General features: G+C 33.1%; 3 protein-coding genes across 3 annotated transcripts; 1 reads left to right on the top strand and 2 right to left on the bottom strand.

The window, feature by feature from the left end:
- Positions 1-3,118: 3,118 nt before the first annotated feature.
- On the top strand, positions 3,119-9,028 carry LOC129946392 (polyubiquitin-C). Its single transcript, XM_056056554.1, has 2 exons — positions 3,119-3,328; positions 5,410-9,028. Exon 2 carries the CDS (start codon positions 5,421-5,423, stop codon positions 8,847-8,849), a length of 3,429 nt encoding a protein of 1,142 aa, XP_055912529.1. The 5' UTR covers positions 3,119-3,328; positions 5,410-5,420; the 3' UTR covers positions 8,850-9,028.
- Positions 9,029-13,725: 4,697 nt separating this feature from the next.
- Positions 13,726-15,159, bottom strand: LOC129946407 (cytochrome c oxidase assembly protein COX15 homolog). The gene has a single exon (XM_056056584.1). It carries the CDS (start codon positions 15,032-15,034, stop codon positions 13,751-13,753), a length of 1,284 nt encoding a protein of 427 aa, XP_055912559.1. The 5' UTR covers positions 15,035-15,159; the 3' UTR covers positions 13,726-13,750.
- A 7,846-nt stretch (positions 15,160-23,005) lies between these two features.
- Positions 23,006-23,871, bottom strand: LOC129946411 (uncharacterized). The gene is made up of 4 exons (XM_056056592.1): positions 23,729-23,871; positions 23,491-23,665; positions 23,331-23,419; positions 23,006-23,261 (listed from the first exon to the last, which is right to left on the bottom strand). Exons 1-4 carry the CDS (start codon positions 23,843-23,845, stop codon positions 23,040-23,042), a joined length of 603 nt encoding a protein of 200 aa, XP_055912567.1. The 5' UTR covers positions 23,846-23,871; the 3' UTR covers positions 23,006-23,039.
- Positions 23,872-26,064: the final 2,193 nt, after the last annotated feature.

Raw genomic sequence — 26,064 nt, 5'->3', positions numbered from 1 at the left:
TATGATTTGTCGACGGCTTAGTGGGATATGTTGGGTTTGTGGGGTTGTAAAAATCTTCAAACTATCAATATGTTTTCTTAGTATTTTTCTAATTTTCATAACTAATCTTTTGTAGCTTTAAGTTAAATCACCCTGTAAATTTGATATATCTTGCTAAGCCGCTTTATAACTGAAGCTATGTACAAAAATCTTTATAATATACCTAGCTTTCAACATAAAAAAATTGCAGTAAGAAGTCAGTCGATAAATCACGGGTTGGGTACCAACACAAAAAATTTTAAAGCGCCATAAAGAACTTTGAATTTCAATAAATTTGTTCGCTATTAAAAATTGTGTCGGCTTTACTTGTTTTGAGAATTTCGACTCCAACAACCACAAAGTCCACGATATGCATTTTAATTTGAAGGCCCATTTTCATAATAAGCCTGAATAACTTAAACGTGTTGCCCGATTGAGTATCTTTCTATGGTAAAAATTGAATAAGCCTAAAACTGAGAAATGTGAAATGAAATACAGGCAAATCTTGAAGTTTACGTTTTGGTTCACATTCAACATAATTAAGGATCCGTATTATGATACGAACTGTCAAACTCTATTCGCGTTCCACATTATCCACATTCGCAACGAATAAAATATTCACGCGTACTTATCCCAAAAATATCATTCTTGTTTTAGTTTCAGTGGTGAATAGTGTTAGGCTGTGGCTCCTTCTCAAACTTCATCCGCGACGAATTAAAAACTCCCATGTCACATCATTTTTGGAAAATCAAATATCCGTCAGCTACTGTAGACAAATTATAACAAACGGTTATACGTTTACGTACCAAATCATTTAAGTTTACATAAGTAAATAACGAATATGGACATACTCTCTCATATAAAGCTGTCTATTTACATCATTTTTAGAAGCTGTAGTCTGGATGTTTGAATGTATTGTACTACGCATGTATTGTTGTGTAAAACAAGTTGAACAAACTTCAGTTTTCGACCTTTTGTCACAGCACCATAGCAGCGTTCAAGGGATGAAGTGCAATGTTCCTTGAAACTGGACTTTCCTATATCTATCTTTTACTGTTTCTAGATATAATGTACATCCATACATGCGTCTGTATGTATATTGTAAGTATATATTTACAAATATAGCGTCTAGGTATGTTCGTTAAAATACTGTGCCTATATAATTATTGAAGCAAACATTTACTTTACGTTTAGACAGATTGGTTCCACTACAACCTAATATATAAAACTGACATATGTATGTGTACATAGTTCAATAAATTATACCAGAATTAACTAGACTGATTATTTTATTTAATTTTTAAAACAATAAATTAATTTTTCGAGGACTTCATGGTTCACTGTTCTTTGTTTACTTTTAAATTTCATCAAAACAAAAAACAAAGCTGCAGTAAACAGTGATATAAAGATAATATTATAAATAGAAATTATATATACATGATTGTATATATAAACATGTATGTATGTATACTTATTTTCAATATCTTATTGTCCAAGAAGGTTCCAGATATTATTCATCCAAAAACTGTTTTCTTGGAACTAGTCTTCCAAAACAACAACATGCAATTCATTTGCAGTGATAATTGCTTCAAAGTTCTCATAAATATCCCAAAAATATCTTTTTAATAAATTTAAGTAGGTAAATGAGGAAAAATTACAATTAAATAAAATGAACGTTTGAACAGCTAATAAATAAACTATGCAATTCATTTTTAGTTAATATTAATCAAATTAGATATAGCAATTAAAGAGAGCGCAATTCATAGCTACATTTAATGATGATTGCCTACAAAAATGGGTGAAATTATCGATTTGCATTACTCATCCAGTTTTTTATCATTATCGGTGTAAGATAATGGAGCTTTCTTCTATCTTATTTAGTACTCATTTTAAATCTCTTATCTAATCTTATCTTTTAAGGACTATTCACATGGAAAACCAACCAATGAAAGAATATTCGTCCATTATGACATTTCTTTCACATGAATTGTTTTTGTTTATCATTACGAATGAACAACAAAAACTAGAATTAAATTTGAAGGTTGTAAACCACTTCAACATTTTATTCGTTAAAATGTGTATCTATTTTGTGAGGAACACGAATTGAGTTTAACAGTTCGTTAGAATCATATTGTTATACACTATACGAGCAATTGGTTTTCTGAAATGTGTACTATTTTGGAAATAAAAAGGATAATTTTGCACCTCTTGATTATCTTATCCCATATTTGTACCTTTTTGTTTAGAATTTGTACAAAATTGGGGTTCATGAATTGTTTCAAATCGCATTTATTTATTCAATCATCGGTAATTGGTGGCTCTCGTGACCTTTATGTTAGCCTTCCAAAGGTTGTACGGGTTCATGTTCTAAGTGCACTTTTCTCCATTTTCAGTTGCATATCCAACTGAACACATTTTTGGATATGCTATTAAAAAGAAGAAAATACCTTTTCCATTTACATACAACTCATTTTTTTCATTTATTATCGGATTAAAGCAAAATTATCAGATCTTATCGTAAAAAGATTGAAAATTTGTATACTTGAGTACGTAATTAACATAGCGACAAATGGATAATCATTTCTGTCGTAAATGGTTCGAATTTTAACATTATTTTTTCTATTAAAATAAAAGTAAAAATATACTTCCAATTATATCAAATTATAAAATTCCCAATGAATATATAAAATATCCCTTTCAAATAATCCACTCTATAAGCACTACTCAAATACCCTCAAGAGAAAAAAGAGACAACACTTAATACGCCATCATTTTGTAGTTAAATGCGCAACATCTTCTTTCATGAAAACCTATTCGAATTTTTCCTTGAAAATACATTATTTTTAATCAATAAACTATTTTAAAAATCAAGAAAGTAATATTTTTTTTAGATTTTTCATTAATTATATGAATTTCTTTAATCTAACGTACAAGTAATAGATAATTAACTCATCAGCATAAAAGAGATAGATCTATTTGTTATATACCAACCTCTTTGTGTTTTTCAAGTGCGTATACATATTCCATTGGGAAATAATTCATTTTGGAAGTTTTCTTTGAAGTGATTGTGTTTTCTATAAATACAACCGACATTGACTTATTCCTCACAAAATTGTTCAGAAAGTTGTTGCAAGCAGTTGAACTACGAGCAAAAAACAAAGCACTCAGTGGAAAATATTTAAAAAAGAAAAGTATATAATATAAAAAAAAATCAGTGAAAAAAATAAATCTGTATAGAGCAAACGTTGAAGAAAAAGTTATTTAAATTAAATCGAATAGTAAATTAATCGTTTTTGATAAAAGGATCAAGGTTAGTAAAAGTTTTATTATTTTTATTTTGTGGATGTTTTTATTTTGTGAAAATTTGTGATTGTGAAATTGAAACTGCCTTTGTGAGTAATCAGATACATAAATTAATGTATATGTATACATATTAAAAATGGATAATAATAATACTTCAAAATATTAAACATATGTTATGTTTTCTTTTCTGGTTTAAAGGAAGATTTTTCTTTTTCAAAAATATTCCAAAAATCATATTATTCGGAATTTGTGTTTTATATAAATTTCATTTCATTTTTCTAATCGAACGAAAATTTTCCTATTTCACAAAATGGCTTCCATTTTTCAAGAACAAAGGAAGTAAAGTTGCATCACTTTTTTCAGTTTCTAGATGGTTCTGTATTTAATTGAATTTTCTTTTGTTTGAATGCAAGTACATAATATGTGTACCTATATTATTATATATTTCTTTTGTATATATGTATTTACCTACCTTCTAATGATTTTTAATGGAGTTATCTATTTTCCATAATTAATTTGAATGGAAAGTTTTCTTTTCTTGAATATATTACATTCAAATTAAATTCACTCCTTATTATATCTCAATTTATTCGTAATAAATATTGATAATAATAAAAAACTAAAACCATATGTAGGTATATATGTACATACATACTAAATAAGTATGTATATAAGTATTCTCACAGTTAGAATGTTCATATATTTGACCTCAATTTTCCAGCTGAATTGACTTTGCTTATCTAGGTAGAACTGTTATTGTAAAGTTGCTTTGCTATGTTTTCATCAGTTTCGGTTATATTCGTTCAGTTAAGGGGTTAGCTTATATTTCAAAGTAGAAAAGAGACCGAAAAAAGATATCTGGTACAATATATAAACGTATAGCACAAAATGGAGCTAGGTCAATCTTTGCACCCTAATAAGTTGGTGTCTTCAAATAATAACTTTTAATTTATTTTATATTAGTTAATTTAAAGTTTCCCTTAATTAAATCCCATAAAACTTGACAATTTGTCAAAAAAAAGGGAAAACTTAAGTAAATAAATCGCTTAAAGTAATTAGGAAATGTATACAAAGAATTCTCAAAGTGAGATTACTCTTCAATGTTTTTTTCTAAGATAAAAGACTTTTTCTAAACAAACAAATAAAATACACATTTCGTATGGTGGGAATTGTTTTTAATTTCTTGAGAGAAAGTCAGCAAATTACATAAAAGCTTTTTAGTGACACTGGGACTTCCGGCATTCGGAAACTGGCTTGTTAGATTTTTTGACAGCTGTTTTACGCACCTATATCAAATCACTTTCTGTTTAGCTAATAAAATAGGTACTGGTTCAAACTAGGTTAAATATCAAAGTTCAATTAGAAGCTCTTATTATATGAATGACATTCATAGCTACCGATTTAAATTTTAAATGCAATTTTACAAAGATTCCGGGATTTTTAAGTAAAGATTTTAACGTACAAAGAAAAGAAATATTTATGTGGAATATCTGGTTAAATTCTCACTTCATTATTTTACGAAATAGATATCTAGGATCATAATAAATGATTCAGCTTATGTATACTTTGTATATATTTTGCAATTGCATTTCGTAATGTTGCTCAAAATTATGTAATTAACTAGGTAGGTATAATAGTTGGTTATCTGTGGTTAAGTTTTAAAATTAAGTGGAAGTTTATTAAGTGGTTTAGTATATTAAAAGTCTGAGTCATCACAAGTTTGTACACATTACGCCAGTATATAGTATGGGTATTGAAATCTGAACTTAAATACGCAAATAAAATAGGTAGGTATGTATTTACAAATAAGCAGGCAGCAAAAGGGGATATTTAAGTATGTGAAAGTAATTGGTGTTTTTCAAAGTTCAATATAATTAGTTGTTTTTTTCCAACAAAAATTTAACTTGAGGTACCATAAATACAACAACTTAGTTGTGACACATTGAGTAGGTAGTCATATCTCGTGGAGTTCATGTGAAAAGCATTTTTGAATAAATTGTAATTAACAATTGTTTTAAGTACCTATTTATGATAAATTATTGCGATGATCCCTTGTAACGTTTTCCTTTATTTTTTTGTTTATTGCAGAAAATCCAACAATGCAGATCTTCGTGAAGACCTTAACTGGCAAGACTATTACCCTAGAAGTTGAGCCTTCTGACACTATTGAAAATGTCAAGGCCAAGATCCAAGATAAGGAGGGAATTCCTCCAGATCAACAACGTTTGATCTTTGCCGGAAAACAATTGGAAGACGGACGTACCCTGTCCGATTATAACATCCAAAAAGAATCTACTCTGCATTTGGTATTGCGTCTGCGTGGTGGTATGCAGATTTTTGTAAAGACTTTAACTGGCAAGACAATTACATTGGAGGTTGAGCCTTCTGACACAATTGAAAATGTTAAGGCTAAAATTCAGGACAAAGAAGGTATCCCTCCAGATCAGCAACGTTTGATCTTCGCTGGCAAACAGTTGGAAGATGGACGCACACTTTCTGATTACAACATTCAAAAAGAATCAACCCTGCATTTAGTTCTGCGCCTGCGTGGTGGAATGCAAATTTTTGTTAAAACTCTTACCGGCAAGACTATTACCCTGGAGGTTGAGCCTTCCGATACAATTGAGAATGTGAAGGCTAAAATTCAAGACAAGGAAGGTATCCCCCCAGACCAACAGCGTTTGATCTTCGCTGGTAAGCAATTGGAAGACGGACGTACTTTGTCCGATTACAACATCCAAAAAGAATCTACCCTTCACTTGGTCCTCCGTCTTCGTGGAGGTATGCAAATTTTCGTTAAGACCTTAACTGGAAAGACTATCACATTGGAAGTCGAACCTTCCGACACTATTGAAAACGTCAAGGCTAAGATTCAAGATAAGGAAGGTATTCCCCCAGACCAACAGCGTTTGATCTTCGCCGGGAAGCAATTGGAAGACGGACGTACTTTGTCCGATTACAACATCCAAAAAGAGTCGACCCTTCATTTGGTCCTCCGTCTTCGTGGTGGTATGCAGATCTTCGTTAAGACTTTGACCGGCAAGACCATCACCTTGGAGGTCGAACCATCCGACACCATCGAAAACGTCAAGGCCAAGATCCAAGACAAGGAAGGTATTCCCCCAGACCAGCAACGTTTGATCTTCGCTGGAAAGCAGTTGGAGGATGGTCGTACCTTGTCGGACTACAACATCCAGAAGGAATCCACCCTTCACTTGGTCCTCCGTCTGCGTGGTGGTATGCAGATCTTCGTTAAGACTTTGACTGGCAAGACCATCACCTTGGAGGTCGAACCATCCGACACCATCGAAAACGTCAAGGCCAAGATCCAAGACAAGGAAGGTATTCCCCCAGACCAGCAACGTTTGATCTTCGCTGGAAAACAGTTGGAGGATGGCCGCACCTTGTCGGACTACAATATCCAAAAGGAGTCCACCCTTCATTTGGTCCTCCGTCTCCGTGGTGGTATGCAGATCTTTGTTAAGACTTTGACCGGCAAGACCATCACCTTGGAGGTTGAACCTTCCGACACTATCGAGAACGTCAAAGCTAAGATCCAAGACAAGGAAGGTATTCCCCCAGACCAGCAACGTTTGATCTTCGCTGGAAAACAGTTGGAGGATGGCCGCACCTTGTCGGACTACAATATCCAAAAGGAGTCCACCCTGCATTTGGTCCTCCGTCTCCGTGGTGGTATGCAGATCTTCGTCAAGACCCTCACTGGAAAGACCATCACCTTGGAGGTTGAACCTTCTGACACTATCGAGAACGTCAAGGCCAAGATCCAAGACAAGGAAGGTATTCCCCCAGACCAGCAACGTTTGATTTTCGCTGGAAAGCAATTGGAGGATGGTCGCACCTTGTCGGACTACAACATCCAGAAGGAATCCACCCTTCACTTGGTCCTCCGTCTGCGTGGTGGTATGCAGATCTTCGTCAAGACCCTCACTGGAAAGACCATCACCTTGGAGGTTGAACCTTCTGACACTATCGAGAACGTCAAGGCCAAGATCCAAGACAAGGAAGGTATTCCCCCAGACCAGCAACGTTTGATCTTCGCTGGAAAGCAGTTGGAGGATGGCCGCACCTTGTCGGACTACAACATCCAGAAGGAATCGACTCTTCACTTGGTCCTCCGTCTGCGTGGTGGTATGCAGATCTTCGTCAAGACGCTCACTGGAAAGACCATCACCTTGGAGGTCGAACCATCGGACACCATTGAGAACGTCAAGGCTAAGATTCAAGACAAGGAAGGTATTCCCCCAGACCAGCAGCGTTTGATCTTCGCTGGAAAGCAGTTGGAGGATGGCCGCACCTTGTCGGATTACAACATCCAGAAGGAATCGACCCTTCACTTGGTCCTCCGTCTTCGTGGTGGTATGCAAATCTTCGTCAAGACCCTCACCGGAAAGACTATCACCTTGGAGGTCGAACCATCGGACACCATTGAGAACGTCAAGGCTAAGATCCAAGACAAGGAAGGTATTCCCCCAGACCAGCAGCGTTTGATCTTCGCTGGAAAGCAATTGGAGGATGGCCGCACCTTGTCCGACTACAACATCCAGAAGGAGTCGACCCTTCACTTGGTCCTCCGTCTTCGTGGTGGTATGCAAATCTTCGTCAAGACCCTCACCGGAAAAACTATCACCTTGGAGGTCGAACCATCGGACACCATTGAGAACGTCAAGGCTAAGATCCAAGACAAGGAAGGTATTCCCCCAGACCAGCAGCGTTTGATCTTCGCTGGAAAGCAATTGGAAGATGGCCGCACCTTGTCGGACTACAACATCCAAAAGGAGTCGACCCTTCACTTGGTCCTTCGTCTTCGTGGTGGTATGCAGATCTTCGTCAAGACCCTCACTGGAAAAACCATCACCTTGGAGGTTGAACCTTCTGACACCATCGAGAATGTTAAAGCCAAGATCCAAGATAAGGAAGGTATTCCCCCAGACCAACAACGTTTGATCTTCGCTGGAAAGCAATTGGAGGATGGCCGCACTTTGTCAGACTACAACATCCAGAAGGAATCCACCCTTCACTTGGTCCTCCGTCTGCGTGGTGGTATGCAGATCTTCGTCAAGACCCTCACCGGCAAGACCATCACCTTGGAGGTTGAACCTTCTGACACCATCGAGAACGTTAAGGCCAAGATCCAAGACAAGGAAGGTATTCCCCCAGACCAACAGCGTTTGATCTTCGCTGGAAAGCAGTTGGAGGATGGACGCACCTTGTCGGACTACAACATCCAGAAGGAATCCACCCTTCACTTGGTCCTCCGTCTGCGTGGTGGTATGCAGATCTTCGTCAAGACCCTCACCGGCAAGACCATCACCTTGGAGGTTGAACCTTCTGACACCATCGAGAACGTTAAGGCCAAGATCCAAGACAAGGAAGGTATTCCCCCAGACCAACAACGTTTGATCTTCGCCGGAAAGCAGTTGGAAGATGGCCGCACCTTGTCCGACTACAATATCCAAAAAGAGTCTACTCTTCATTTGGTTTTGCGTCTTCGCGGAGGAGCATTTTAAATTATTTACACCATAAAATTCAAAATTGATCTTCATACACTGTAGTTCTTAGATTATGCATCAATTCAATTCTTTATTTTGTATACCGATGCTTTTACAAGTTCTGAAAATTTGTATTACATTTTTTTTGTTAAAATTCAATAAACATGTTACGATTCAAAAAATTAAATTAAACACAATCTTTTACTTGGGATCAGGGACTTATTTCAAGAGAAATGTTTTTAAACAGGACAGAGAAAGTCAAAAGGTGAGCTGTGAAAGAGTAGCAATTTTGTTGTATCAACCTGGTGTAACTTGGATTGCCAATGCAAATAGTTATCATTAACATGAAGTTGAGAAATTCTTTTAGTAAAAATTGTTTGAATTTGGATCGATTTTACCCTTCAATTGCAGTTGGTAGAATATGGTAGGCGTAGACATTTATTTAAGCATCAAGAAACCAACGAAAAGGTTATTTTAAAACATGAAATGTTGCTCAATAATACGACTATGAACTGAACAGTTTTAAAATTTAATTTGTTATTTCATGAAGCAACTTGGACTTCATTTTACATCTGAAAACCAATATTTTATTTTAAGAAAACATTCTAAAATATTTTTTTTTGAAAATTGGAGAATTAAATTTCTGAAATCTTTTAGCTTATACAACCAAAATGGATTAACCAATCCACATGTTTTATACATTTTTGAATATGTTTAAATGTCTACTTTCCAAAACAGTAAGCAATAGAAGAAGCAATATTTTTGTTCCTGAAGTCCTTATTAAAGATGCAATAAGCTTTACAAAACGTGATAGGTTTCAGTTCAAGTACATTTTGAGCGTCACTGTGCAGTCCACAAAAATAAATTTGAAAACGATCGCATCACTTGAAATTGCGAACTACATTCATGGGTAATTCATAAAACATTGGTTATTCTAAACCCATTCTCAAATATTTTGTACTGAAATTGTCAACCCCAAAACAAGACAAACAACAAAAATTCGGATGTACATAATTGTTTTTAAGATATCTTTCCATTGATTTCATATCCTCGTTTCGTTTTTATTTCCGACGTACAGAAACTATTCAATTCAAATATTCATTTATTGCAAGTAATCATTTATAAAGTTTAAAAGAGCTTTTATGATTTTTTTAGAATTGGCTTGGCCGTCAGCTCGACGTGTAACTTTAAAATATTTAAGTATACAATTGAAATAGTACATACATGCAGTTGTGTTCATAAAAATAGCAGTGCTAGTCACATTTTATTAAATTGACAATTATTTTAAGAACGGAAATTCTTACAAAAAAATTGACATGTTACTTGCTTCTAACGGTCTTTCGTTTTCATATTAGAAACTTTTAGCTTGTTATTATACTCTACTTTTCCCGGTGAACACCCATTATTTCAAACTCTGGATATAGAGTGCTCATAAAAATAGCAGTGCTTTTGATTTTATAATTAAAAAGTGTTACAAATTATGTTTTTTTTATTTTTCAGTAAGTAAATATACTATATAAAGTATTTGTACCATACTAGCATATAAAAATTATAATTTAATTATGCAGCGAAGAACTTCGAAAACTGCCTTTCGAGGGAAAAACCTACAAAAATATTTAAGATATCCTAGGCTGCTCAGCAAAAATGGTCACTTACGCCTTTAAATGGCAAAATAAACCGAAAACGCGAAGCCCAAAAAGGATGAATACTGAAAGAACTGACAGAAAAATTGTTCAGTTAGCAAAACAGAACCCTTCCATAGGCTCTAGGAAAATAAGAAATGGACTTCAACTGTCTGTTAGCGCTGTCACAATACGAAAACTTTATTTATAAGCGAAGCAACCTGCCCGAAGTCCACGGAAGGTACAATTCTTGAAGAAAAGGCATGTTGCAAAGACAATTGAGCTTGTTAAGGCACATAAATATTGGGCAAAAGAGAAATGGATTAATGTTCTGTGAAGCGATGAAAGCAAAGTCGTCCCTTTTGGGTCCAAGGGTCTATTTGTTTATTTTTATTTAAGTAACCAATCTACGAATTTACATTCAACAGATTTCAATTTAAGTACATGTATAATACAATTCAGTTTATAAATACATAATATTACATATTATATACAAAATTAAAAATTGAAAAAAAAATTAATTAATTAAAGTGAACAATCGACTTTTAAATAAGTTTCTGGACATTGATATATCCAAACTAGAATAAAACATATTAAATAAATTACAACATGCGGAAATCGGTTCACTTTGTCCATACAGCGTATGATGGGAATCAATTGACAAAAGCGGTCTGGCTCTTAAGGAAATTGAAGGAGCATACAGATGCAAGCAGTTAAGCAAACTCTCACAATCAATGGTTGAAGTCAAAATATCACGAATAAACATGACACTATACATTTTTCTTCTCGACTCAAGAGTTTGTATTCCAAGTAATAGACATTTCGAATTATAAGAATGATGGAAACCTTCTATATTGTTTTCAAAAATATTTCGAAGAGCAAATCTGAGAAATTTTGTTTGAACATTTTCAATTCTCTTTTTATTAAAATCAGTTGTAGAGCTCCAAACAACACAATTATGTAAATTTAAGAACAGGACGCACAATACTGCAGTATAAAGATTTAATGGTGTAAGCGTCCTTAAATTCCAATGAGTTTCTTTTGTCGTCTAGAATATGTGAGAAGACCATAAAATGCAGCATACTATCCACGGTACACTATAAAAACAGTGAAGCACGGTGGAGGAAAATTATGATATGAGCTTGCTTTTCGGGGTCAGGCCTATTTATCTCATGGGGGGTATAAGAGATGCAACCGCGTATGTGAACATTCTTGAGGAGGAAGTGCCGTTGATTTGGGTATACCAACAAGACTATGACCCAAAACATACGTCAAAAAAGGCAAAACCATGGTTTGCTCAGAAGAAGTTATCCGTTATGGAGTGACCCGCTCAATTCCCGACAGCTAATAAAGCAAAACCCAAGAATTTGAAATAATTGTGGGAAGCAGTGCTTGATTCGTGGAACCAGTCGAAAGGTTTCAGGTTTTAGTGGACTTGATGCCACGTAGATGCGAAGCATTATAAAAAACAATGTATATGCAACAAAGAACTAATTGTAAGCTTTTATATAACTTATATAACTTATTACAATTTTTCTTACTTCTTCCGTAATAGATCTAGTACTTTGTCATGCACTGCTATTTTTATGAACAGCCATATATTTAAAAAAACTGTTACTATGACAAAGCTACCGGTTAAAAATCTATAATACTTATTTTCTGTTATTATAAATAAAATATTTTAGTTTGTTATTAGAAGTTTAATGAAATATATTATAACGTTGATATTGAAGGCCTTTTTGTGTTATTTTGAGAGCACTGCTATTTTTATGAACACAACTGTATGTATAATGGTATACAATTTAAAAGAGATTGATCTGCAAAACTTCTCCACAGGAAGCAGCAATATTTCCCATGTCCTCATCCACCAGTTCGAAATTCCTAATTTCGTAGAGCATCATTATTTTACATAACTGAACTTTAAAAAAATAATCAGCCTGTAACTTTAGACTTAAAGTAAAAAGTAAAAAATTCGAATTTCTTAAAAACGAACCGATAGAATTTTATTACATTTTTGTATTAACTTGACTTCTTTCAATAAAAACAAAATGTTTTTATTACTCCAGAAGTTTTAGTTTTCTCAAGAACTAATTAACCGATTCCAATATTCTTTTTTCTGCATAAGCTCTTACTCTTGTTTGTAAACACAGTCTTTTGTACGACCCTATGATAAAATGCTAAATGTAGATGTTATTACCTTTATTGTTAAATATTTTTTTTTTTTTTGAAAAACTGCTTCTTCTGCTTAAACGAGGGAAATATCTTCCCTACCATACAACTTTTTGTTTCTTAACCAAAGCTACTCGCTCTAGACTTTTGATGCACCTTATACGAATCAACCTGTATATTTGTTATTGCAAAAATTGTAAAATGTTTTAATTTATTTTGATTTTAGTAGTTATGTGCTTTTCAAAAAAGTTAATATTGTTTTGCAGTTGCAGTTTTGTGTCTCTTTACGGAAGGAATTTCTCAAAAATCAGAAAGAATATTGTTTTAGTTGAAATGTTACAGAAAAGATATTAAGCGTTTTAAAAGTTTTCTCCGTTTCCCCAGATACGAAGTAGAAATTGCAACTTCTTATGAATCAAGTCTTTGTATATTACAAATATATTTACAAAGATCAAGTTTGTTTCATAAATAAGTTAAGTTTCATTTGCATTAGTTTTAAAAAGAATTTTTTCTCGTCAAATTCAGTTCGCTCTGAAAAAAAATTTGGTCAAAGTCAATAACTTAAATCTCGAAATTTAGAACACAGAAATTTACTTCATTTGAACTTTGAAAAAAAAAATTGTTATTGATGAAAGTGAATATTAGAAGTTCGATTTTAATTCTAAATCGATTTGTTTAAATTCAAATGATATTGAAATTTTGAATCAGGTCATATGACTTTTTATTTTGTTCCAGTTAAGTCGATTAATACAAAACCAAAAAAAATCATAAGAGTTGTGATGTACATATGTATGTACTCGTATGAATGTACTTTTATTTATGTCAAATTGAATAAAACAGATTTAATCTTTTGCTCCGATGGATCTAGGTTTATAAAAAAAAACTGTGCTTTAATATCAAAATAACATTTTTAAGCTCAATAGTCGCATATCTAAAAAATAGAATTTTTTTTTAAAGGAAATTGACTATAAAATGTGACAGTTCAGAAAAGGTCTTTTAATTGTCTGTGGAAAGTGAATTTCAAGACCAATTTAATTAAAATCAATTTAACTTTCCTGGATATGCTTTAAATATAAATAACCAAAAATAAAACTCAAATAAAATATCGGTTTAGCAATTTATTATAATCTACTTTGGAATATATTTAACAAATTTTAATTCATGGGATAACCAAATAGCTAATGATAACAAAATAAGTGAGCCCGACTGATGTGCGGCAGCTATTGGTACAGGTACATAAGTAAGCAACGTAGTAACACCCAGAGCAACTTGAGTCCAACCCATTGCTGCTATGGCATTGGCAGCCCAATAAGCTCGCTTTGGTAGACTTCTTCTTCGTGATAATAACCAAAGTCCGGAAATTAGTGATAACGTTGTGATTCCCAACATTCGATGGTCGAACTGAACTGTTGTTGGATTTTCAGTGAAATTGACTAGTTTCGGCGAAAGTGCTAGGATGTCGTCTGGTATCCAACGATCGGCCATCTTTGGAAATGAATTATAAACCAAACCGGCATCTAGACCAGCTACAAATGCTCCAGATATTGCCGTTAGGAATACCATACCTTTTGTAATATGAGCCAACTTTCGAAATTTAACAGCTCCTCGAGTGATTTCAGACAAACGTTCGGCGGGGACTAAATGAGACAAAGACGAATGTAAAAATAGTGTGTACAGTATAAAAGCAAACGATAAATGCGAAGCTAGTCGGTACTGGGACACTCTTGGTACATCGTTGACATCTTGAAAGCGATCTTCCAATCCGGATTTTACCATATACCAACCCATCAGACCTTGTGCTCCTATTAATGCACCAAACAGCAGAACTCGCATTTTCATAGTTTTGGAAAAGTATCCTTTGGTCCAGAAGTAGATGGCTGGCAAGGCGAAGAAGCCACCAATGGCTCGACCCCACATGCGATGAGTATACTCCATAAAGTATATGAATTTGAATTCTTCCAGTGTCATGTTCTGATTCTTCATTTTAAACTCAGGGAATTGTTGGTATCGTTTAAACTCTTCCTCCCATTCACTTGCCGTTCGGGGTCTTTCTTCTCCCAGCAGTTTCCACGTTACCATTGACAAACCAGATTCGGTCAGGCGAGTTACACCACCTAGTATCACCGCTCCGAACACCATCGCACTGCATCCTAGGAGCCATGATCCAACCAATTTATTTCCCTTTTCTACTGTGTTATTGTGGGCGAAGTTCCTTATATGATGTGCGAGATTGTTGTTCTTTTGGATTTGGGATAGTTTTAATGAATTACTGCACTGTAAGAAAGTGGGCCTACTCTGTTTGGGTGATATTGTGAAATTCCGAGAGATTGATTTGTAGGTGAGAATATTATGTCGGCTACATAATGGAATTCTCTTGACTATTTGGTTTGTTAATTGCAATCCCAAAAACATTTTAATTAATTCACTTTATTAATAAATACAAAATAAATAAATGTTTCGTTTTCGTTATGATACCATTCAACTTTAGGAAAATAATTTGTATCTTATCGTGAAGACGTGAGGACTGTTGAAATGTCAATTTTTTTTCTTGGACGCGTTCGTGTTCACTTCGAACATTAGGGTGGAACTGTTATTGTGCTTGTTCTATTTAAGGTGGTCGCACACTAGTGAGGCATCTTGGTGTGATGGAGAGTGACAAAATAATTTCGAGCTATATTGATATTCAATTTCCAAATCAACAACACTAAAATAAAGATATAAATCCTCGCTAGCCACAAGCTAAATCGGAAATCAGATTCATAAACTCATTTAAGTATGCGTGACTGTTCTCCTCTAACTGCTTGAACAGAATGGTGTAGCTGTAGCTGTTGCCTGTAGCACTGTCAAAGTTAAAAGATACGAAAATAGTATACATTGACACAATGAGAAGCTGTAGCTGTAGCTGTAGCAGTAGCTGCAGCGCAAGTTGACTCAACTTTAACTTTTGGCGACGCTACAAGCTACATTTGAGATGACAGATGGGGGAACCCATTTCATTCTTTGACTTTTCACTTTTTTTTTGGGAGCGTTCAATGCATTTAAGAATTTTTTCTGGTTTCGTAACTTTTTTATAGTATGCTACCATACAAACTCAGTTCAAATATAAATTTCATATGCGTTGAACATGCCCGAATAAATTTCCTGCGCTACACCATTGTGGGCGACCTTTGCTACATTAGTGAGCGTTTTTATTGACAGCTTATACTACAGCGATTTTTTTAGCTACCTGCTTGAACAGAATGGTGTAGCTGTAGCTGTTGCCTGTAGCACTGTCAAAGTTAAAAAATACGAAAATAGTATTCATCGACACAATGATAAGCTGTAGCTGTAGCAGTAGCTGCAGCGCAAGTTGACTCAACTTTAACTTTTGGCGACGCTGCAAGCTACATTTGAGATGACAGATGGGGGAAACCCATTTCATTCTTTGACTTTTCACTTTTTTTTTGGGAGCGTTCAATGCATTTGAGAATTTTTTCTGGTTTTGTAACTTTTTTATAGTACGCTACCATACAAATTCAGTTCAAATATAAATTTCATATGCGTTGAACATGATCGAATAAATTTCCTGCGCTACACCATTGTGGGCGACCTTTGCTACATTAGTGAGCGTTTTTATTGACAGCTTATACTACAGCGATTTTCTTAGCTACAGCTGCATCTCATTCTGTTCAAGCAGTAAGTCCGGTATTACACAGTGCATGCTTTTTATTGCATAAATAAAGTGCGAAAGAGAAATTAATAAGCAACAAATAAAATAGAAATAGAATGTTTGCATTTGCTTCGCTTCATGTTTGTGTTTAGTAGAGCTAATACCTTTATATGGAAAATGAAAGTGAATTCAAGGAGACGGAGGAAGCAACGAAAATAGATATAAAAGTTATCTGTCAAAATAATGCACAGACTAAAACATCCGAAAAGTTTTCGTGTAATGGCATTTCAAAACAAAATATTTGATTAATGAGCATTAAATAAATGCTCTGTGTAATACCAGAGTTATGACATTTTCCCTAAAAACTCAGAAAATTTAATAGGTTTTTGGACTCCTAACTAAACGCTCTTTGTGTGGGACGCTATGAGTCTTTACTTTTAATTACTTTTTTTGAAACAAAAATAAATGTATAAATCAAATTAAGAAGTAAATTAAGAGCGGTAAGCCTTTACAGCAAGTAGCTCTTTAAATGTATTACTAGCCTGTAATTAATTACATGTTCAATAAATATATAATAATAATAATAAATACTTTCTTTGCTGTCAGGATAGAGAAACAGTTTAATCATTGACATACTATACAATGGAAATTTAAAATGTTTTATTTTGAAAAATATACATAAATTAAATAAAATACTCACAGCACACAGCCTGTTTCTGCTTTATTTTGCACGAACTGTCAAAATTTTTCAATAACTTAAAAAAAAACATGGAATCGTTTGTCATCAACAAATTATACTAGATGTCAATACTTTCTATGTCAGAAAAAGCTTATCTCAACTAAATAAAAACAGATATCGGTGTTTTGGCGTTAAATTTTTTCAAACTAAATGCATCAGAAAGATCTTAAATAATTAACGAATTCAATTATGATAATTTGTATGTAAAAATGTATTGAATTCGAAATAAAGCACAATAACTGCATTAGAAAAAAAAATCAATAAAGCACAATTTTTTTAATAAATTCATCCTTCTTATGTTACAAAATATATACTGCTCAACAATTTACCTTTAAGTTTATAAATAATACACCTGATAACTTGCACTAGTACATGCATCGGGACAAATAAAGCCTTAACATTTTAATATTTGCAAAAATAATCGGAAACCACAGACAAATTTTGAAATTAAAAAGATAAATATAGCGCATTCTTTAGACTCGAACTTAGTCTATTCTGGAGATCCAATCTTCCATTACTTTTTCCAACATTTTGGATGTTTAGCGGAAATAACGCGGTGAATGTTGTCCTTTGTTCCCCTTTTACTATTTTAGAGGCCAATTCTATGATGCGTAACATGAAACTACGCAGTTTTTAAATGCTCGTAGGTGTAGAAAATCATGATACCCAATTTATCTTGTTTGTTGTGTTACCTAACGAACTTTTTACGTAAAATAATGCTTGTAAAAATAAAATGTTCTGAAAAATAAAATGGAGACCTATATTGGGTCACAATTTTTTGTGAAGGTAATCTCAGAAAAAACTTTTCTAATAAGTGTTTGTATTTATGGACAAATATCATCTTTTTCAGGTCTAAAGTTAAGAATACAAGATCTTCCTGATTGGCCTAGCTGTCAAAAGAAAATACAAAAATTGGGTGTATATATGAGTTTAAACAATTGCAAGAAGTCGACCATTTTTTTGATAGCAAATTGGCTGACGATTGACAGCCAATTTTTTCCTTCACTTTTGACAGGTGACATTGGTTGAGTGCTTACATGGTTGTCAGAAAATTGATTGCATTTTTTTTGGGAAAAATCATCCAATATTGGAAGAACTTCCAAGAAATCGACAGCCAACCGTCGCACAGTGGGGAAAATGAGGACAAAACCTATTTTTCTGAAAGTAGGATTTATTTTTAAACAAAAAGTGTTTCTTATAGTTAATTGGTTGTAGAATCAGAAAATGAAAACTATTTTTCAAAAAAAAAATTGTACACCTGTAGATTTTCGCTTAAAGTTCAAATATCGTGAAAAATTATTGTGAAATTTGAAATTTTTAAACAATTTTTTCTGCTAAAATGATTGAAATAAATTGAAAAATAATACCGTATGTTATTTTTTGAAAAAAAAAATTGGACAAGGTATTTTTTATTTCAGTGATTTTTTCGTTCGCATAAGGTTTTAACTACTTCCTCTGTTTGCAAACTATTTTCAGTAGATAGTGTAGGGTCTCAGCAACATTTTCCAGTAAAAATCTCATCCGGATACGTCCGGATGCGGTTTTTAGGGCAATTTTAAGTTGGGAATTCATACAAAAAATAACAATGAATTAATAATTTAGATTATGGAATTTTATATTTATGCCTTTGAACCAGTTCTGACGATCTTATATGGTAAAAAGACGCTTATGTGAAAAAACTCTTAATTAACCCAGCACTGAGTTAACAGAATTATATCAACAAGTTTCGTATAAAGTACTCCAATTTTCTGAAATTGAAAATGAAAGTGTCTCGTAATAGAGTTTTATTGTACTAACAATATGATATAGATCATCGGAAAAAAAATAAGACAATGTGGTAAGCAGAGTTTTATATTTATATACATCCTTTTTTATTTAGCTTGCAATTATTTTTCATTTGGTCTCTTTCTCTTTACCTATCCTCAAAGCTATCTATGTATAGACCGGTATACGAACTTATTTTTGGTTTATAAAGAAAGCTCTCAATAGAAAGCAATATCACTTGTTGTTTTTGTTTTGAAAATAATAAAACACGGCTAATATGTAAAAACTTTAAAATGTCAAATTCAAACCGTTATTTTTACCATACGCTATAAGCTTTCATCTATTTTGGTTATTTCCAAGAGTTTGCAGTCCCAGTTTTTTGTTAGACAATGTCAATGATGCATTGTACTGAATTTCAGTTTCTAAAAGATTCAGAATTTCAGCTTCTACACGATCTTTGTTTTTTCTAACTTCTTCCGGAATTTCCTCAGAAAAGGAAAATTAAAGAGCTGGTAAATGATAGGTTAAGAATGGTCGAATATTTTTCCAAATTCGTTCTTCATTTTCTCGTTGAACAAGTTTTAATGGTAACAGGGATTTAGGAAATAAATATCCATCAGAAATACCTTCCATTAAAACTTCATAGATTTGCTCACATTAAATTGTTTATTTTGAAATAATTTGAATTTAATTTATTTAAGATAAGATAGCTTATTAGGAGTAAATAAATTTGTTTTTATTGTATTTACTTGAATTATTGTTTTTTATTTTGTATTTATTATTTAAATTTATTTTATAATAAATCAAACGATAAACTTTGAAAACACCAACTATCTATATCATAATAAATGCAATCTGTTATCCTTGGAATTGCAAACAAAATAAACCTAAACATTTGTTTTACACAGAACCATTCACTTTCAAGCATATTAAAACTGATTTTATCGCTATTTATTATTTTATTCGTAATATACATACGTTAAATTTGGTAAACAAATCTTTGTTTTCATATATGTTCTCCGAAAAAAGCTTTTTTCTCTTTTAGTGGGCGTGGAAATGGCGGAAGTTTTTTGTTTGTCTTGCTATTCGCTATCATTCCTGAAAATTTCATCAAAATCGGTTGATTACTTTAGATTTTATAGAGTTTTGTCCGCTCTCCCATACAAGGTGCCCCACTGTGCGCCGGGTCATCGTCTACGAAAATGGAAAATACTATAACAAGTCTCAATCTAAAAAAAATAACGAAAAAGAAGACACACAAACAAAAAATAAAAAGGATTGGGCACATGAACAAACTTTACTAGATAGTCTGCTTCATTGTTGTTTCACTTTTTATATTTTATAATTTTGTTTTAAGGTTTTTGCAAAAAATTTGTTTGTTTTTTAAAGTCTTCGAACCCTGTAAACAGAAAATTTTTATTTGGAAGACAAAAAATTGTCAGTTGATTTTCAACCAAAAAAATGGTATAATATTCGGATAAAATCAACCAACCGTATTTTTGTTTACACTTCAGAATTTTTAGATACTAGCAAGATTATAGCAAGTGTCAAACTTCGACTAAAGGCTCATCATAAGTGCATGTGTTAGTTGTTAGTAAAAAATAATACAATTATAGCCTAACACACGCACAAAATACAAAACATAATTAAAATTTAACTATTACAGAACAAAAAATAAAATGAGAACGTTTACGACCTTATTTAAATTTAAATCTATCGATGAACAGTTTATGTTATATAAAATGCTCATTCGACTTAATGCTTTATTCTTCCCATAGTTAAATCTATGGAAGTCAATAGAGGAATTCACGATCTAGTGCATTTAGTCTGGGAATTGCACTTGAGTGTAAACATATGCACAACATAGTGAACACCGGAAATGCAAATAAAAAAGCAAGGTGTTCTTGCAACGATTTTTGACAGTTGTGAGATTCTTATTTTTATGTGAAATTCAAAAGTTTATTTTGGTTTTAATATGCCGAGAAAAACTGAAAAAAATAAACAAATTATTGATTCGCTTATAGAAGAAGCTGCTGCTACAATTATTGATGAATTTAAGTCAATTATTCTTATACATAATTTCGGCAATTGACCACTTTTTATTCGGTTTTTCTCTTTTTAGATAAGCCATGTTGATTATTTAAATATCAGCTGATTTATTGCTGTCAAAACACTGTTGCTAATGCTTGTGTATTTGTATACTTTAGGGTTTCAGCGAAGTAAATTTTCAATACTAAAGCATGTGCATATTCATATATTTTGTTAGTGTAGAGCATCTGCATGCACAAAAAATATGCACATGCACTGATGCAAGACCATTTACACCCGATCGTGAAATCCCCTAATATGTTTAAAATCAAATGTACGCAGGTCAACAATTTCACCATTAGTAAGTTGATGAAAAAATAATAAGTCATTATTGACACGCCTTTGATGGAGAGATTGCATTTAAAGAAGTAGAATACGATATTCATAGTGAGGCAGATCATAAGGATCATCCCAAGGAAGACCCTTTAGGGCAAAGCGAATGAAATTATGTAGAATTGATTCAATACGTTTTCTATGAATTTCGCAATAGGACTTCCATACCTGCGAAGCATATTCAAGATGAGGACGAACATAGCAATTATACAAAGAAAAAGTAACATATGGATCATTGAACTCCTTTGAACTGCATTTTATAAAACGAACCATAGAACTTGCTTTATTACCAATAAAATTAATGTGATGTGTAAATTCTAAGTTGGAACAGAAATGAACACCTAAATCTTTAAATGTGGAGACCCAACAGAGTTTTTGCTGTGATGTACAATAATCAAATACGCTACTGATTAGTATTTTAGTAAAAGTGAACGTCTGGCATTTTAAAGGGTTGAGTAAAAGGTGAAAGGCTATTTTTCCCACACCAAAATGTGAAACTATCAATGTCGGCTTGTAAAAGAATATGATCAATGGTGGACTTTATTATTTTAAAAATCTTCATGTCGTCAGTAAAAATGAGAAGTTCACTTCAGCGTAGACATGACGATACATCGTTAATAGACAGGATAAAAAAAGGGCCAAGATGGCTTCCCTGGGGAACACCAGATTGAGCAACAAAAGGTTCAGAATAACAATTTCTAAATTTTACTTCATAGGATCTGTTTTCAAGGTATGATTTAACCCAAACTAAGTAAAATAGTGGAAAGCCAAGAGCTTTAAGTTTAAATAAAATAATTCCGTGGCTTAGTTTGTCAAAAGCTTAAGAAAAGTCAGTGTATGCACAGTCAACTTCATAACCTTGTTCTAAAGCGTCTGAACATATGTTTGAGAATGTAAGGAGATTTGTAACGGTTGATCTTTTTTTCACAAAACCATGTTGCTGTTCGAAAATGAGATTCTTACTTAAAACTGCTACATTTTCAAAAACAAATTATTCAAACACTAAAAATGCAAGAAAGCTTTGCAATGGGCCTGTAGTTGCTTATATCCGACTTGTTACCTTTCTTAAAAATTGGTGTTAGAAATGACTTCTTCCATTTGCTGCGAAATTTGCCAGGTTTAAGAGAAAGTTTAAATAAGAACGTTCAACTGAGGCATTATATACAATGAAACAAACAATTGTCCCTTGATATTAATTGGATCCTATTGGAAGACTGTTGACAGTTTGGCTAATATAGGTAGACCTTTAAATAGTTTATACGGTGAAACTTATTTCATATTTGAAAAAAATTAAAAATTAAATTTTTTGTATATATACTTTTTTTTTAAATTGAGAGGATATATATTGATTTTCCATTTCTTTCTCCTTCGATTTCATATTCAAAAAGTGAACAACCAAAGACTGTATTCATACGAATAAAGGAGCCTTATAATGTAGAAAGCACTCGCAAAACAAGTAGTTCTTTAGCTTTTGATATCATAATATACATTTGTTGCTTATAAAACAAACCCACTTGTTATTTCTCAATTTAAACCCTACCACTTTTGAATTATAATATTTGAATGAAGTTGAAAAAAGTTGCCTTATTATAAAATACAAAATCGAATTGAACAAAATTCAAGAAATTATGTTTCCATTTTTGCATACACTCAACCCTTAGAGACTTTCTTATTTTAGTAAACTTGATAATTTCTCAAAAAACAACATCACTTTGTTCAGTTCTTTTGGCTCTAAAAATCAACCCAAAAACACAGAGAAATATTTTTAATACATTTGAATAAATAATTATTTATTAAAATTAACACTACTAGTATCACAATTAACTAATTAATTAACATAATAATCAATAGGGAACATCGATCTTTCTAGCTCTCATTTCTTCTGCAATGTACTGATTAATACGAAATCCTGCCTCACACGGATTGTTTATGTTCATGGAACTCAAACGTTCATTAAATCGTTCTGCCAAAGCAACTGCAATGGCTGTAATCAGTGGATTACTATTGCCAACTTCATCAGCCAACTTTTCAATGCCTCGAGTTGAAATGAGATTGTTTTTCGTCATCTAAAAATAACACCAAAAATCCGATAAGCGTTATAGAGTGCCTGTAGTTAGGTATTAAAAAAAACTTACCAATTGTAAACGCTGCAAAACACATGCCATGACACACTTTATTTTAGGTGTTGGATTTTCTTCATACAATAAATCTTGTGGGATTTCACCTAAAGATCAGTGGACACGCATTAATAAATATGATTTTGAAACCTTATCTGTGGCTTCATTTCTATCTTACTCAAAGGAATGCCCATTTGATTTGCACAGACTCTTTTCAAGCTCTCAATCTTATATCCAAGACTCATCTTTTGTTGACGTTTTGGACGGGCATCATAGTTAGGTGCCTCCTCTACTGGAAGACTACTGTATCCATAATCGTATGATTGGCATGGTAGAAGGAGATCCGATGGAATCTATAAAATTTCAATCGTCAAAAATTGTAATTGATATTTTTTTTTAAACACAGTTCTTCTTACCTCAAATTGCTGAGCTTCGTTTAAATAAACTATACTTATGAGTAAGATCAACACTTTTATTAAATATGCCATGATACTATTAATTGAGCTATTAGGTGAGCAATGATCTGTTTTCATTATTTTTGCCGGCTTTTAAAGTAATTTGTAACTTTAAACCTAACACAGTTGGGCAAGGTGAAGATTTTTGTTTACATAAAACGTAATAACGGTCTTTTTGCAAGCTCAGCTTTTTGGCAAACCTTGAGTAAGTTCACGATTTCTATAGAGAAGCGTGTTGTGAATTGGATTGGCGCAGATTGCAATAAGATTATGGGGTGTTTAAATTGAATGCATTTTGGACTTAATATATTGGTCACTTGTGATCTTCTATCATACAGGGTGTTTCTTCTTAGTCATACGTTCTAAGAAATAACACACTTAAATAAATTTAAAATTCACTGCTTAAAAGATTTTTGATATCTTGGATTTCAATTAGAGAGTTTTTAATCAGCATTTCGGTTTGTATACAAATTGGAGATTTTTGGACATTTACGAGAGAAAGACGAAAATATATTATTGAATGTTTCGGCACCAGTTGACGCCATCAAACCTGCTGTTATGTTGCAGATTAAATAGTTTTAAAAATAGGAATTTAACATATGTCAAACTGAGTTGTGTAAACAATTTTTTTTTTAAGTTGAAAGTCTGACATTCACGAAAATGGTTCGCTTAACTGCCGTCCATCGCACAAAAATTGTTACACCTACTACAAAAATGGTGATTCTACAGCCACATATCGTGCTTTAAGAAGAGGTTATGGATTACATAATCGTCTCCTACTACGCAAGCAATTGGTGAAATTGCGAAGAAATTTGGAGTGATTGGATTGGTTACAGATATTGTAAGGCCTGTGCATCATAGTTTCGATCGTACCACGAAAAGTATCGCTGTTGTAAGTGAAATTGTTGCTGAAGACCCAAATGTGATTGCCTCCTCAAGCAATTAAAGAGAGGTCATTAAGTCACTGTTTGGTGTGCTTTTTGAAAACGACTATCACCGTCAATTCGGAGCGTTATGGTCATTTGATAACCGACTTTTTTGCCTGCTATTCAAACAAAATGGTGCCACATGCCACGCAAATTATATATGGCTTTATTGCAAGAGACATTTCCGTTATTTCTCGTCGTGTCGATATCAACTTGCTTTTTTTAGTGAGTTTTCGTACTTTTTTATAAACAAATATTTTGCAATTTCATAAAACTTTAGTGTATCTGGGTCAGAGAATATCATTAACAGGGAACGTAACTTTGTAATCGCCTATTAAACGATGTTGGCAATACATAGTTAATTGCTTTTTTCTTTAAACGAAAACGCGCACGAAAATCGACTTCGTACAAAAATTCAATAAAATCCATTTTATTTCGGACTACATGATTTGGTAAAGGCTCCATAAAATTGAAAATTTAAAAAAATAAGGGCCAATTTAATGTTTACAAAATGTGGGTTTTATTAGTTATTTTATACTTGCGCTACTGCCTCAAATGGGAGTTCCATATCCAGCTTCTTTAACACTGATTGCGGTGTGCTTCAAGGTTGCCTATTAAGCCCGATTATGTTCGCCCTTTTCATTGCCGATGTCTCCCGTGATCTTCTGGGGGTTTTAGGTTTGGAAATCTACTTATTAAGGTACTACCTTATGCGGACGACCTTGTTGTTTTGTCGGACAACCCCACCACATTACACTTACAAATTAATAGACTTAAAAACTTTTGTGATAAATGGGACCTGAAAATAAACACCTCAAAATCAAAAACTATGATTTTTGAAAGCACCCGTCGAAGGAGAAACCCGCTAGACGCATGGTCATTGGATCGTGAACCTATAGAGGTGGTTAACCAATTTAAGTATTTAGGTGTTCTATTTTGTAGCAATCCGGCCCCATGTTAAGGAAAAATGCTTATGTGAAAAAAAAACCTGTAATTAACCTTATATATAGGCACCTCAGCTAAATTTAGAGTTTTTGAAGCTACTATAAACTCATGCTGCAGCTATGCCAGTCAAGTTTTTGGTTACCAAGATCTCGATGAATTTGAGAAAGTGCAACGATTCTTTTTTAAACGAATATTTTAACTTCCAAACTATACATCATACTTCCGCTATACATGTGGAATCAGGGATCGCTCCGATTTTTCTAAAAAATCTTAAATTCAATGCCAATTACATAGTAAAAGTAATGCAAGGGTTAAATGAAAATCTTCATAAACAAAGGATTTCCCATTTCGAAGAAATTTATCGCCGTTTAAAGAATGGTATGAAATAGCAAATGCGCACGGATTTAATCTTAACCTTAGAACAAC

The sequence above is a fragment of the Eupeodes corollae genome, chromosome 2 (assembly GCF_945859685.1).
Source record: "Eupeodes corollae chromosome 2, idEupCoro1.1, whole genome shotgun sequence".
NCBI classification, from domain to species: Eukaryota; Metazoa; Arthropoda; class Insecta; order Diptera; family Syrphidae; genus Eupeodes; species Eupeodes corollae.
The sequence above is the reverse complement of the archived record's forward strand: the minus strand, read 5'-3'. Positions and strand labels throughout refer to the sequence as shown.

Bases quoted from the DNA above. Each gene is read 5' to 3' on its own strand.
- LOC129946407 (XM_056056584.1), bottom strand. From the start codon at position 15,034: ATGTTTTTGGGATTGCAATTAACAAACCAAATAGTCAAGAGAATTCCA.
- LOC129946411 (XM_056056592.1), bottom strand. From the start codon at position 23,845: ATGAAAACAGATCATTGCTCACCTAATAGCTCAATTAATAGTATCATG. The intron at 23,420-23,490 runs GTAAGATAGAAA...ACTGATCTTTAG, and splicing joins TCAAATGGGCATTCCTTTGA to GTGAAATCCCACAAGATTTA. The intron at 23,262-23,330 runs GTAAGTTTTTTT...TGTTATTTTTAG, and splicing joins TTTTGCAGCGTTTACAATTG to ATGACGAAAAACAATCTCAT.
- LOC129946392 (XM_056056554.1), top strand. From the start codon at position 5,421: ATGCAGATCTTCGTGAAGACCTTAACTGGCAAGACTATTACCCTAGAA.